Source organism: Anolis sagrei, chromosome X, assembly GCF_037176765.1.
Source record: "Anolis sagrei isolate rAnoSag1 chromosome X, rAnoSag1.mat, whole genome shotgun sequence".
Classification (NCBI taxonomy): Eukaryota; Metazoa; Chordata; class Lepidosauria; order Squamata; family Dactyloidae; genus Anolis; species Anolis sagrei.
Genome location: NC_090034.1, coordinates 105,686,821 through 105,700,524, shown reverse-complemented (window position 1 = coordinate 105,700,524; position 13,704 = coordinate 105,686,821). Strand labels below are relative to the sequence as shown.

The window sequence follows — 13,704 nt, the reverse complement described above, 5'->3', positions numbered from 1 at the left end:
AGTAGAAGATAGACTGCCAGGGAGTCAATTGGAGGGTTATAAGCAAAGGCTGAATGGCCATCTGTTGGGAGGGATCGGATTGCGTCTTCCTGCCTGACGGGAGGGGGTTAGACTGGACTGCCAGGGCATCCATTGGAGTCTCCTTCTCTGGAGGGTTATAAGCCAAGGCTGGGTGGCCAACTGTCGGGAGGGATCAGATTGTGTCTTTCTGCCTGACGAGAGGAGGTTGGACTAGATGGCCTTTAGGGGTCCCTTCCAACTCTAGTAGAATATAGAGTCCATTGGAGTCTCTTTCTCTGGAGGGTTATAAGCCAAGGCTGGATGGCCATCTGTCGAGAGGGATCAGATTGTGTTTCCCTGCCTGATGGGAGGAGGTTGGACTAGATGGCCTTTAGGGGCCCCTTCCAACTCTAAGTTTCGATTTCTTGTCCAGGTTTCTCACGTCTTCAAGGGCTACGGCCCCGGCGCTCGCTACGTCCATTTTCTGCACAAGACCAAAGACGTGGAAACAACGGACGGACTTCTCCGAACCCGAGTGACGGACAGCAGCGTTTCGGTGCAGTTGAAGGACTGAGCAAAGAGCATCATTGCACCTCGTTTAAATATGTTTTGTTTAGTGCCTTAAAATGACATTTATAACCCAATGGTGACCCTTGAGCTTGAAATCTGGATTAAAAGCAAGACACCAAACTGGAATTTTCCAGCCATATCTTTGTGTGTGTTTGTGTGTGTGTGCAGGATTGATATGTGTGTGTATTGTGATCCCTTCCAACTAACCCTTCCCCTCTGCAAATTGGAAAACTAGAGCAAAATGTGCTATAGCAGGATGTCATGAAGTTTTTGCAGTTTGATAAACTTTTCCCATTTTTATGGGGGTGAAACGTCAGGAGAGAATGCTTCTGATACATGGACAGACAGAAAATTCACTACTCACATTTGCATGTTTTTGAACTGCTAGGTTGGCAGAAGCTGGAGCTGACAGTGGGAGCTCACCCTGCTCCCCAGTTTCGAACCTTTCACCTTTCAGTCAGTGGCTGGCATGACTGCATGGAGCTCCCTTACCTTCCTATCAGAGCGGTATCTATTTATCTACTCACATTTGCATGTTTTCGAACTGCTGGGTTGGCAGAAGCTGGGGATGACAGTGGAAACTCACCTCACTTCGCAGATTTGAACCTGCCACCTTTTGGTCAGTGGCCGGCATGACTGCATGGAGCACCCTTACCTTCTCATTGGAGAGGTATCTAATGATCTACTCACATTTACATGTTTTCGAACTGCTAGGTTGGCAAAAGCTGGGGCTGACAGTGGAAGCTCACCTCACTCCCCAGATTCGAACCTGTGACCTTTCAGTCAGTGGCTGGCATGACTGCATGGAGCACCCTTACCTTCCCATCGGAGCGGAATCGATTCATCTATTCACATTTGTACATTTTCGAACTGCTAGGTTGGCAGAAGCTGGGGCTGACAGCAGGAGCTCACCCTGCTCCCTGGATTCGAACCTACCACCTTTCAGTCAGTGGCCGGCATGACTGCATGGAGCACCCTTACCTTCTCATTGGAGTGGTATCTAATGATCTACTCACATTTGCATGTTTTTGAACTGCTAGGTTGGCAGAAGCTGGGGCTGACAGTGGAAGCTCACCTCATTCCCCAGATTCGAAAATGCCACCTTTCAGTCAATGGCCGGTATGACTGCATGGAGCGGAATCAATTCATCTATTCACATTTGCATGTTTTCAAACTGCTAGGTTGGCAGAAGCTGGGGCTGACAGCAGAAGCTCACCCCACTCCTCAGATTCGAACCTGCTGCCTTTCAGTCAGTGGCCAGCATGACTGCATGGAGTGCCCTTATCTTCCAGCCGGAGCAGTACCTATTGATCTACTCACATTTCCATGTTTTTGAACTGCTAGGTTGGCAGAAGCTGGGGCTGACAGCGGGAGCTCACACTGCTCCCCAGTTTTGAACCTGCCACTTTTCAGTCAGTTGCCAGCATGATTGCATGGAGCGCTATTACCTTCCTATCGGAGCGGTATCTATTTTTCTATTCACATTTGTATGTTTTCAAACTGCTAGGTTGACAGAAGCTGGGGCTGACAGCGGAAGGTCACCTCACTCCCAGATTTCAACCTGGCACCTTTCAGTCAGAGGCCGGCATGACTGCATGGAGCACCCTTACCTTCTCAACGGAGCAGTCTACTCACATTTGTATGTTTCATATTCGTTATGTTATCATATTTGTATGATCTACTCACATTTGTATGTTTTCAAACTGCAAGGTTGGCAGAAGCTGGGGCTGACAGCAGAAGCTCACCCCACTCCCGAGATTCGAACCTGCCACCTTTCAGTCAGTGGCCAGTATGACTGAATGGAGCACCCTTACCTTCACATTTATTCACATTTACCTGTTTTTGAACTGCTAGGTTGGCAGAAGCTGGGGCTGACAGTAGGAGCTCACGCCTCTCCCTGGATTTGAACCTGCTGCGACCTTTCGGTCAACAAGTTCAGCAGCTCAGCAGTTTAACCCACTGAGCCACCGTGTTGTGTTGTGTTGCATAGTGTAATTAAAGGAGACGCTCCCATCATAACCAGCCAATATTTTTCTGCACAGAATATTCTGTTTTCCCAGTGCGGCGTTTGCGCAGAACGAACCCCAAACTGTACTTATCTGCACAGAATATTCTGTTTTCCCGGTGCGGCGTTTGCACAGAACGAGCCCCAAACGGTATTTTTCTGCACAGAATATTCTGTTTTCCCAGTGCGGCGTTTGCGCAGAACGAACCCCAAACTTGCACAGAATATTCTGTTTTCCTAGTGCGGCGTTTGCGCAGAACGAACCCCAAACTTGCACAGAATATTCTGTTTTCCTAGTGCGGCGTTTGCGCAGAACGAACCCCAAACTTGCACAGAATATTCTGTTTTCCTAGTGCGGCGTTTGCGCAGAACGAACCCCAAACTGTACTTATCTGCACAGAATATTCTGTTTTTCCAGTGCGGCGTTTGCACAGAATGAACCCCAAAAAACAAAGTGTCCCCACTGTTTCTACGTTTCCCTTCTTTCTTTGGATGAGAAAAGGGAGCAAAGACCGACCTCCCGCCTTCCCAAAGCGCTTCCGACGGAGAAGAGTGGCTCCTTCTTGGCCCCGATCCAAACCCCCCGCCCTTCCCTTCCCTTGCCAAATTTGGCAATGCCTCTGAGGAACGAGAAGCAAATTGAAAAGCGTTTTGCTTGGTGGGGATTATTGTATTCCGCTCTCGGGCTTGTTGCAAAAAAGCTCTTTCCAATTAAATGTTTACAAGCGGCGGGAGGAAAAAAAAACAAAACTACCCGTTTGCCGACCGACCTTGAGCTACATACAAAACAGAGAGACACGTTTCCAAAGTCATGTTGCTTCACTTTTAATTACGTTTAGCGGCTACAATAATAGCCGAGAATGGAGGAGGTGGAGAAAGGGGAGGTGAGTTTGCAAAGAGAATTTGAAGAAGGAAGGCCCGTCCTCAAACAGCCCCAGAAGAGAGGTGGAAGGAGGTCAAGACGGCTCAAAGCATTCAAGAAAGGTGGCCAGACTGGGCTCCTTCAGATGGGGAAAAATCCCCATCCGATCGTGCATATTGTTTCCATTTGGGAGGAGAATAAACACACCCTTACTTGTATATTTTGGCAGTGATGCGTTCTGTTCTGCAGTGGGTACCGATGGATTCTTCACTGCTGAGAGAGACGAAAGATGTAGTTTTCCATCTGTATCGCACCATCTTGGAATGGATCTGACTTGAGAAAGATGGGCTTTCTGGAGAAGTTGAGAGAAAGGTTTCATGTTTGAGATGTTACAAGGTCTGGGTGCAAATCATGACTTAGTAGAGGAGGAAGAAGATGAGTAGTTGCTCTTGTTTCTGGGAAGACAGGAGAAAGGTTTGATATTCAAGATGTTCTGGGTGCAACTCATGATGGATCAAAAGAAGGTCCCTCCTTGGTCGCCACATATTAGAAGTCTTAGTTATTAGTATATTGCACTGGGCCAGACTTTGAAGAAGAGGAAAAGAGGAAGATTAGTAGTAGTAGTAGTCGTCGTCGTCGTTGTTGTTGTTTCTGGGAAGACAGGAGAAGGATTTGATGTTATGCGTGCAAATCATGATGGATCCAAGGAAGGTCCCTTCTTGGTCACCGCACAATGGAAGCCTTTGTTATTTGTATATTGCACTGGGCCAGACTTTGAAGAAGAGGAAAAGGAGGAAGAGTAGCTGTAGTAGTAGTAGTAGTAGTAGTAGTAGTTGTTGTTGTATCTGGGAAGACTGGAGAAGGATATGATGTTCAAGATGTTCTGGGTGCAAATCATGATGGATCCAAGGAAGGTCCCTTCTTGGTCGCTGCACAATGGAAGACATAGTTATTTGTATATTGCACTGGGCTACTTTGAAGAAGAGGAAGAGGAGGAAGAGTTGTTGTTGCTGTTTCTGGGAAGACAGGAGAAGGGTTTGATGTTCAAGATGTTCTGGGTGCAAATCATGATGGGTCCAAGGAAGGTCCCTCCTTGGTTGCCACATATTGGAAGCCTTAGTTATTTGTGTATTTCACTGGGCCAGACTTTGAAGAAGAGGAAGAGGAGGAAGAGTTGTTGTTGTTGTTGTTTCTGGGAAGACAGGAGAAGAGTTTGATGTTCAAGATGTTCTGGGTGCAAATCATAATGGATCCAAGGAAGGTCCCTTCTTGGTTGCCATGCAATGGAAGCCTTAGTTATTTGTGTATTGCAATGGGCCAGACTTAGAGTTGTTGTTGTTGTTCCTGGGAAGACAAGAGAAGGTTTGATGTTTGAGACATTACAGGATCTAGGTGCAACTCATAATGGATCCAAGGAAGGTCCCTTCTGGTGGCCGCACAATAAAAGCCTTCGTTATTTGTATATTGCAATGTGCCAGACAAAGAAGAAGAAGAGTTGTTGGTGTCATTTCTGGGAAGATGAATTTAATATTTGAGACATTGCAGGGTCTGGGTGGCAAGTCTTCAACAATCCAAGCAAAGTCACTTCTTGGTTTCTGCAGGAGGAAAGCCATGGTTATCCATCTGTATCTTGCAACAGGCTTAGCTTTGGAGAAGAAGATCTCTCCATCTTGGAATGGACCAGACTCCGGAGAAAGAGGAGACTCTGGGAAGAGCTTTCCATGAGAGAAGGGTTGAATGTTCAAGATATTGCAGGGTCTGGGTGCAACTCATGATGGATCCAAGCAAGGTCCCTTCTTGGTTGCCACACAATGGAAGCCTTAAGTTATTTGTATATTGCAATGGGCCAGACTTAGAAGATGAGTTGTTGTTGTTGTTGTCGTTTCTAGGAAGACAAGAAAAAGGGTTGATGTTTGAAATATTACAGGGTCTGGTGTGACTCATGATGGATCCAAGGAAGGTCCCTTCTTGGTTGCCACACAACAGAAGCCATTGTTATCTGTATATTGCAATGGGCCAGAATTTGAAGAAGAAGAGTTGTTGTTGTCATTTCTGGGAAGATGAGATAAGAGTTCAATATTTGAGACATTGCAAGTTCTGGGTGGCAAGGCTTCATTGATCCAAACAAAGTCTCTTCTTGGTTTCTGCAAGAGGGAAGCTGTGGATATTCATCTGTATCTTGCAACAGGCCTGGCTTTGGAGAAGAAGATCTCACCATCTTGGAATGGACCAGACTCTGGAGAAAGAGGAGACTCTGGGAAGAGCTTTCCATGAGAGAAGGGTTGAATGTTCAAGATGTTGCAGGGTCTGGATGCAACTCATGACGGATCCAAGCAAGGTCCCTTCTTGGTTACCACACAATGGAAGCCTTAGGTTATCTGTATATTGCAATGGGCCAGAATTTGAAGAAGAAGAGTTGTTGTTGTCATTTCTGGGAAGATGAGATAAGAGTTCAATATTTGAGACATTGCAAGTTCTGGGTGGCAAGGCTTCATCGATCCAAACAAACTCTCTTCTTAGTTTCTGCAAGAGGAAAGCTGTGGTTATCCATTTCTATCTTGTAACAGGCCTGGCTTTGGAGAAGAAGATCTCACCATCTTGGAATGGACCAGACTCTGGGAAGAGCTTTCCATGAGGTTTAATGTTCAAGATGTTGCAGGGTCTGGGTACAAATCATGGTGGACCCAAAGAGGGTCCCTTTGTGGTTTCCAAAAGACAAAAGCCATGGTTATCCATCTATATGTTGCAGTGGGTCAGATTTCAAAGCAGAAGAGCTTTCTGCGGAAGACGAGATGTGGAGATGTTGCAGGATCTGGGTGCAAATCATAGCCTGAGGTATGATGGATGCAAGCAAAATTTCTTCTTGGTGGCTTCAATCTGAAAGCACTCTATATCTCGCAATGACTGTGAAGAAGAAGAGGGCATTTGGAGAAGGAGCTTTCTGGACAAGCTGAGAGAAGGAGTCAACGTTGGAGACATTGCAAGGTCTGGATGCAAATCATAGTGGATCCAAGCAAGGTCTCTTCTTGGTTGCTTCAAGCTGAAAACCAGAGGTACCAATCCAGCAATGGGCCAGACTTCAAGAGCATTTGGAGAAGGAGCTTTCTGGACAAGAGGAGAGAAGTTTGCAATGTTACTGGTTCTGGGTTGGGGTCGTGGTGTCCTACCTGATCCAAGCACGATCTCTTCTAGATCAGACTCAGCACCATTCCGGCCCCCCACTTTAGCTGCAGGTGCAGTAATAGGCGGAGATGGCATTGTTCCAGTCTCCGAAGATGCCCCGCCGGTACTCCTGGAGCCGTGGGAAGGCTCCAGTCTTGAACTTGCGTGTCTTGCCACCTTTGGCCTTGGAGGACCAGACGTTGAGCTCGCAGCGCTGGGCCACCACTAAGGAGGAGACCTTGTTGTTGAAGGCGGAAGGCATGTATGGCTGGTCCTCACCAGGTTGGATCTCCAAGACGTTACCGGCACAGCACTGGTCGTAGTAGGGGCTGTTCTCGGTGTAGAGGAGGGCGCAGGCTTTGGTGCCATCTTCCCGCTTCAGGTCAGCCGGAGCCGGGCATTGCGTCCAGCCCAGGGCAAAGAGGATGGGCAAGAGGAAGAGTGTGGCCGAGACCTTCATCTTGATATCTATCACCCAATGGAAATAGCTGGGCTCCAGTGGATGGGAGGTGTCTTTATATAGACCTCTTGGCAAGGCCTTCAACAGCCAAGGTTGGCCAATGGAACACGGGGCCAATGCCAAGGTTTGGGCGAAGATAAGGGTGTGAAAGATGCCAGTTGCAGGAGGGCACTGAGTCTGCTCGATCAATAATTGGGTCCATAAGAAGATGATGTTTCTTCCCCATTTCTAGGTCAAGGATGGAGAACATGCAGTCGGTGGGCTGTTTGCAGCACCAAGGCCATTGCCATTTCACACACACACAGGTAGGTAGGTAGGTAGGAATATACATATATATATATAGGGGCCCCGGTGGCGCAGTGGGTTAAAGCACTGAGCTGCTGAGCTTGTTGATCGAAAGGTCGCAGGTTCGATTCCGGGGAGCGGCGTGAGCTTCCGCTGTCAGCCCTAGCTTCTGCCAACCTAGCAGTTCAAAAACATGCAAATGTGAGTAGATCAATAGGTACCGCTCCAGCGGGAAGGTAAGGGCGCTCCATGCAGTCATGCCGGCCACATGACCTTGGAGGTGTCTATGGACAACGCTGGCTCTTTGGCTTAGAAATGGAGATGAGCACCACACCCCAGAGTCAGACATGACTGGACTTAATGTCAGGGGACAACCTTTACCTTTACCTATATATATATATATATATATATATATATATATATATATATATATCTGTGTGTGTGTGTGTGTATCCACACACATATACATACACACATTACACACACATATATATACAAACACATACACAAATACATACACATATGTACATATAGACATATACACATATATTATACAGACACATATGTACACACATACATATATATGCATATACACATACACATATACATACATATATATTATATACAGACATAGTACACACATATGTGTATACTTATATATGTATATCCTCACACATATACATGCACACACACACATACACACATGACACATATATGCATATATATTATATACATGCATAGTACATACACACATATACACACATATGTACACACAGACATACATATATATACATACACACATATAGATAGATTGATACACATATTGATTAAAAGGATTATAAGTATTGAAAAAAGATATTATTATTATTATTATTATTATTACTACTACTACTACTATACGAAAGTTCAAGAAAGAGCAGAAAAAGGAAAAGAAAGGCCTCCTTATCTTCACATATTTTGAAACTGGTACTTTATGGTTTTAATTCATCCTTTTCAGAGAGCTCTAAATTGAATTCTATTTTAAGATAATAGGTTAGATAGAGGATTAAGCAAAAGGGAAACTGAGGCAGAGCTTTGCAAGGGAGGACCTCTGTGACCCACTGCCTCAGTTTTGTAATTTTGCTCCAAATTGGCATTTCCTTAGGTTGGAAGTATGTGTTCCTCTCAACCTTTACTTATTTATTAGCTGTACCCGCCACGCGTTGGTGTGGCCAACCTTCCTTCTCTCTCTCTCTCTCTCTCTCTCTTTTCTTCCCTTTTTCTTTCCCTTCTTCTTTATTCCTTCTCTATCTTTTCTTACTTCCATTACTCTTTAGTTCCATCCTTCCTTGTCTCTTTCCTTTCTTCCTTCCCTCCGTCTTTATCTTTTTCGTTCCTTCTCTTTCCTTCCCTCTTTCACTTTTTTATTTGCTCCTTTCCTTCCTTCCTTCCTCTTCCTTCCTTCCTTCCTTCCTTCCTTCCTTCCTTCCTTCCTTCCTTCCTTCCTTCCTTCCTTCCTTCCCTCCTTCCTTTCTTTTCTCCTTCCCTCCTTCCTTGTCTCCTTCCTTCCTTGTCTCCTTCCTTCTTTCCTTCCTTCCCTTCTTCCTTGTCTCGTTCCTTTCTTTTCTCCTTCCTTCCTTCTTTGTCCCCTTCCTTCCTTGTCTCTTTCCTTCTTTCCTTGACTCCTTCCTTCCTTCTCTCCTCCCTTCCTCCCTCTCTCCCTTCTTTCTCTCCTTCCCTTCCTTCCCTCCCTTCCTTGTCTCCTTCCTTTCTTTTCTCCTTCCTTCCTTCTTTGTCTTCTTTCTTCCTTCTCTCCTCTCTCCCTCCCTCTCTTCCTTCTTTCTCTCCCTTCCTCCTTTCCTTCCTTCCTTCCTTCCTTCTTTCCTTCCTTCCTTCCTTGTCTCCTTCCTTCCTTGTCTCCTTCCTTTCTTCTCTCCTTCCCTCCTTCCTTGTCTCCTTCCTTCCTTGTCTCTTTCCTTGACTCCTTCCTTCCTTGTCTCCTTCCTTCCTCTCTCTCTCTCCCTTCTTTCTCTCCTTCCCTTCCTTCCTTTCTCCCTCCGTCCCTCCCTCCCTCCTTCTTTTTCCTTCCTTCTCTCCATCCTTCCCTCCTTCACTTTTTTATTTCCATCTCTCCTTCCTTCCTTCTCTACCTGTCTTTCCTTCCTTCCTTCCCTCCCTCTTTCTCTCTTTCGTTCCTTCTCTCCTTCCTTCCTTCTTTCTGTGTATGTTTTGTGTATGCATATATGTGTGTTTCTGTACATATATGGTTTTGTGCATGTGTTGCAATGTATTTTTTCTGTGTTTTGGCTTCTTAAGTCCCTTCTGCTGCGTTTTTCAGTGTTTTTATGAGTGATGGTCACTTGTTGGCCTGATCAGTGTCTTGTGTCCAAATTTGGTGTCAATTTACACAGTGGTTTTTGAGTTATGTTAATCCCACAAACGAACATTACATTTTTATTTATATAGATTATTTATTTATATTTACGACCTCAAGGCGGCTTTCCATACAGGCAACGATTCGATGCCTTAAAACACAATGTATACTTAAAATAAATATTACAATATAATTAAAAAGTACATTAAAAGCAATTAAAACATTTAAAAACATTACATTCAGAGTTAAACACGTAATCCACGAGCGTACTTTGAACTGTTCCAATGGTCATTGCACATTTATCTCCCCAACTGTTCCAGTATTTTTATATATATCTCTATATACATACATATCTAATCTTGGAACATTTGGCCTTTCGCTCCATTAAGTTGTATTGTTTACTCCATCTGCCTCTTCCCAGGCATCCAGGTGTAACCTTCCTTCCATGGAAAAGTAAAGCGGGCGCGTCTACACTGCAGAATTAATGCAGTTTGGCACACTTGAACTGCTATACCTCCATGTTAGGGGATCCTGGGATTTGTAGTTTTGCAAAGTCTCCTCTTGCACAAACTACAACTCTTGGGAGTCCATAGCATGGAGCCATGGTATATCCAAGTGGTACTAAACTACATTAATTCTGCAGTGTAGAGGCACCGGAGAGCATCTCTTCTTTTCTCCTGGGAGCTGTAGTTCAACAAGATCTCAATGCATGGGATTTGTACTTTTGCAAAGTCTCCTCTTGCACAAAAAAGTACAAAAAACTACAACTTTTGGGATGCCATAACATGGAACCATGGCATATCCAAGTGGTGCTAAACTGCATTAATTCTGCAGTGTAGAAGAACTTGACAGCATCTCCTCTTTTCTCCTGGGAGCTGTAGTCCAACAAGATCTCAATGCATGGGATTTGTTGTTTTGCAAAGTCTCCTCTTGCACAAAAAGTGCAAAAACCTACAACTTTTGGGATCCCATAACATGGAACCATGGCATATCCAAGTGGTGCTAAACTGCATTAATTCTGCAGTGTAGAAGAACTTGACAGCATCTCCTCTTTTCTCCTGGGAGCTGTAGTCCAACAAGATCTCAATGCATGGGATTTGTTGTTTTGCAAAGTCTCCTCTTGCACAAAAAGTGCAAAAACCTACAACTTTTGGGATCCCATAACATGGAACCATAGTATATCCAAGTAGTACTAAAGTGCATTAATTCTGCACCTGACAGCATTTCCTCTTTTCTCCTAGGAGTTGTAGTTCAACAAGATCTCAATGCCATAGTACAGTATTGGATGGTTTGTTGCAATAAGGAGAGGGTGCATCTGCAATGCAGAATTAATGCAGTTTAGTACCACTTGAAGTGCTATAACTCCAGGTTAGGGGATCCTGGGATTTGTAGTTTTGCAAAGTCTCCTCTTACTCAAAAATGCAAAAAACTACAACTTTTGGGAGTCCATAACATGCAACCGTGGGATATCCAAGTAGTACTGAACTGTATTAATTCTGGGTTGTTGTAGGTTTTTTTGGGCTGTATGGCCATGGTCTAGAGGCATTCTCTCCTGACGTTTCGCCCACACTTTGGCAAGCATCCTCAGAGGTATTAATTCTGCACCTGACAGTATCTCCTCTTTTCTCCTGGAAGTTGTAGTTCAACAAGTTCTCAATGCCATAGTACAGTATTGGATGGCCTGTTGCAATAAGGAGAGGATGCATCTGCTCTGCAGAATTAATCCAGTTCTAAACTGCCATTGGATTCCTTGCTATGGGAGATCCAGAGAGAAATAATAATAATAATAATAACAACAACAACAATAATAATAACTTTATTTGTACCCCGCTACCATCTCCCCAAGGGACTCGATGCTGTTTACATGAGGCTGAAACTATCTTTCAGCTTTGGACTACAACTCCCACTATCCTGCAAAAGAGATTCTGGAAAGCATTGCTCCAAAACAGTATTCCCCTAGCTGGAACACCCGCGCATGCGCAGAAGAGCGGCTAACGGCTGTAAGTGCAGTATTCCCCTAGCTGGAACACCCGCGCATGCGCAGAAAGAACGGCTCAAGGCTGTAGTCAGTGCAGTTTCCCCTAGCTGGAAAACCCGCGCATGCGCAGAAAGAGCGGCTCAGGGCGGTAGTCAGTGCAGTATTCCCCTAGCTGGAACACCTGCGCATGCGCAGAAGAGCGGCTAACGGCTGTAAGTGCAGTATTCCCCTAGCTGGAACACCCGCGCATGCGCCGAAAGAGCGGCTAAAGGCTGTAAGTACAGTATTCCCCTAGCTGAAACACCCGCGCATGCGCAGAAAGAGCGGCCAAGGCTGTACTGTGGCGAATCCCCGCCCCCTTGCTCGTGATTGGCTCTTCTCTTTTTCCATTCTCCGCCCCTTTTCCCCTTTCTGCGTCATTCCATAAACCTTCCCAGTTCTGACTCTTCTCTAAATTTGCATGCGTCACCCAGAATCCTTTGCGGTGCGGCGGTCGCTGAGAAATGGAGAGAGAAAAAGGACAAATATTTCGAAAATGTTATTTTTGAGCGCATAGACACTGATAATGTCGTTTAGTGAATAATCCCAAATGCTGTCCGCTTTTCACGTGGGTAGATGAATGGGGTCGCTGTGACGTGGAAGAGACCCTGTCGCCAAGGGCTGGGCCCTGCGCGATAGAGTGGGTAGCTTTGCGCAGTGGCAGTATCGTAGCCAATGAGGTTAATCCGAGGCGCGATTATTGCTAATTGAAAACTTTTCCCAATACCCCGCCATGACGACTTGAAATATAGTCGGCAATGGCAATTTTTGACAGTCTCTACGGAGACTGAATACTCTCGGTGACAAAAATAGAAGAGGTACTACTATCTGTATGGAGCAGCGCTCTCTCCTGATATTTCGCCTACTTATGGCAGGTATTTTCAGAGGTTGTGAAGCTTGTTGGGAAATGGGGTTTATGTATCTGTGGATTGATGTCTAAGGTTTGAGGAAGGAACTTCCTTGATAATACGATAGCTATGGAGCAGCACTCTCTCCTGACATTTCGCCTACTTAGGGGGCAGGTATTTTCAGAGGATGTGAAGCCTGTTGGAAAATGGGGTTTATGTATCTGTGGATTGATTGATGTCTTAGGGTTTGAGGAAGGAACTGCCTTGATAATACGATAGCTATGGAGCGGCACTCTCTCCTGACGTTTCGCCTACTTATGGCAGGTATTTTCAGAGGTTGTGAAGCCTGTTGGAAAAAGGGGTTTGTGTATCTGTGGATTGATTGATGTCTACGGTTTGAGAACTGCCTTGGTTAGCACTGAATGGCCTTGCAGCTTCAAAGGCTGGCTGCTTCCTGCCGGGGGGGGAGGAATATGTTGCTTGGAAGCGGTATATAAATTATTATTATTTAATTATTATTATTATTTAATTATTATTATTTTATTGTTATTTTATTATTGATTATTATTATTATTATTATTATTATTATTATTATTATTATTAGTGTTAGCTGGGAAAAGGCCCTTGCAGCTTCAAAGCCTGGCTGCTTCCTGCCTGGGAGAGAGGAATCTGTTGTTGGGCAGTGGTATATAAATATATTATTATTATTATTATTATTATTATTATTATTGTTAGTGTTAGCTGGGAGAATGGCCTTGCAGCTTCAAAGCCTGGGTGCCAGGAAGGGGGGGGAATCTATTTGTGGGAAGTGTTAGCTGAGGAACTCCAGACAGGAAACAGCGAGGGCCAGCTAACCCCTCCCAACAAAGGATCCCCTCCCCTAGGCAGAATGCAGCCAGGCTTTGAAGCTGCAAGACCATTCTCCCAGCTAACACTAATAATAATAATATATTTATATACTGCTTCTCAACAACAGATTCATCCCTCCCAGGAAGGAAGCAGACAGGCTTTGAAGCTGCAAGGCCATTCCCCCAGCTAACACAATAATGATAATAATGATAATAATGATAATAATGATAATAATGATAATAATGATAATAATGATAATAATGATAATAATTTATATTCTGCTTCCCCCTACC

The 13,704-nt window shown here is 44.8% G+C and overlaps 2 protein-coding genes and 1 non-coding gene across 3 annotated transcripts in view; 2 read left to right on the top strand and 1 right to left on the bottom strand.

The window, feature by feature from the left end:
- LOC132780256 (F-box only protein 50) overlaps positions 1 to 696 on the top strand; it is a 16,568-nt gene extending 15,872 nt beyond the window's left edge. The window contains exon 6 of the mRNA XM_067473514.1: positions 434 to 696. Within this exon, the coding sequence (XP_067329615.1) occupies positions 434 to 574 (141 nt within the window). The 3' untranslated portion in view covers positions 575 to 696. The remainder of the gene's footprint in view (positions 1 to 433) is intronic.
- A 5,518-nt stretch (positions 697 to 6,214) lies between these two features.
- On the bottom strand, positions 6,215 to 7,073 carry LOC137097982 (syncollin-like). The gene has a single exon (XM_067473513.1). It carries the CDS (start codon positions 7,057 to 7,059, stop codon positions 6,661 to 6,663), a length of 399 nt encoding a protein of 132 aa, XP_067329614.1. The 5' UTR covers positions 7,060 to 7,073; the 3' UTR covers positions 6,215 to 6,660.
- A 5,287-nt stretch (positions 7,074 to 12,360) lies between these two features.
- On the top strand, positions 12,361 to 12,501 carry LOC132782203 (U4 spliceosomal RNA). Its single transcript, XR_009632041.1, has one exon. It is a non-coding gene; the product is annotated as a U4 spliceosomal RNA (small nuclear RNA).
- The last annotated feature ends 1,203 nt before the right edge of the window (positions 12,502 to 13,704 follow it).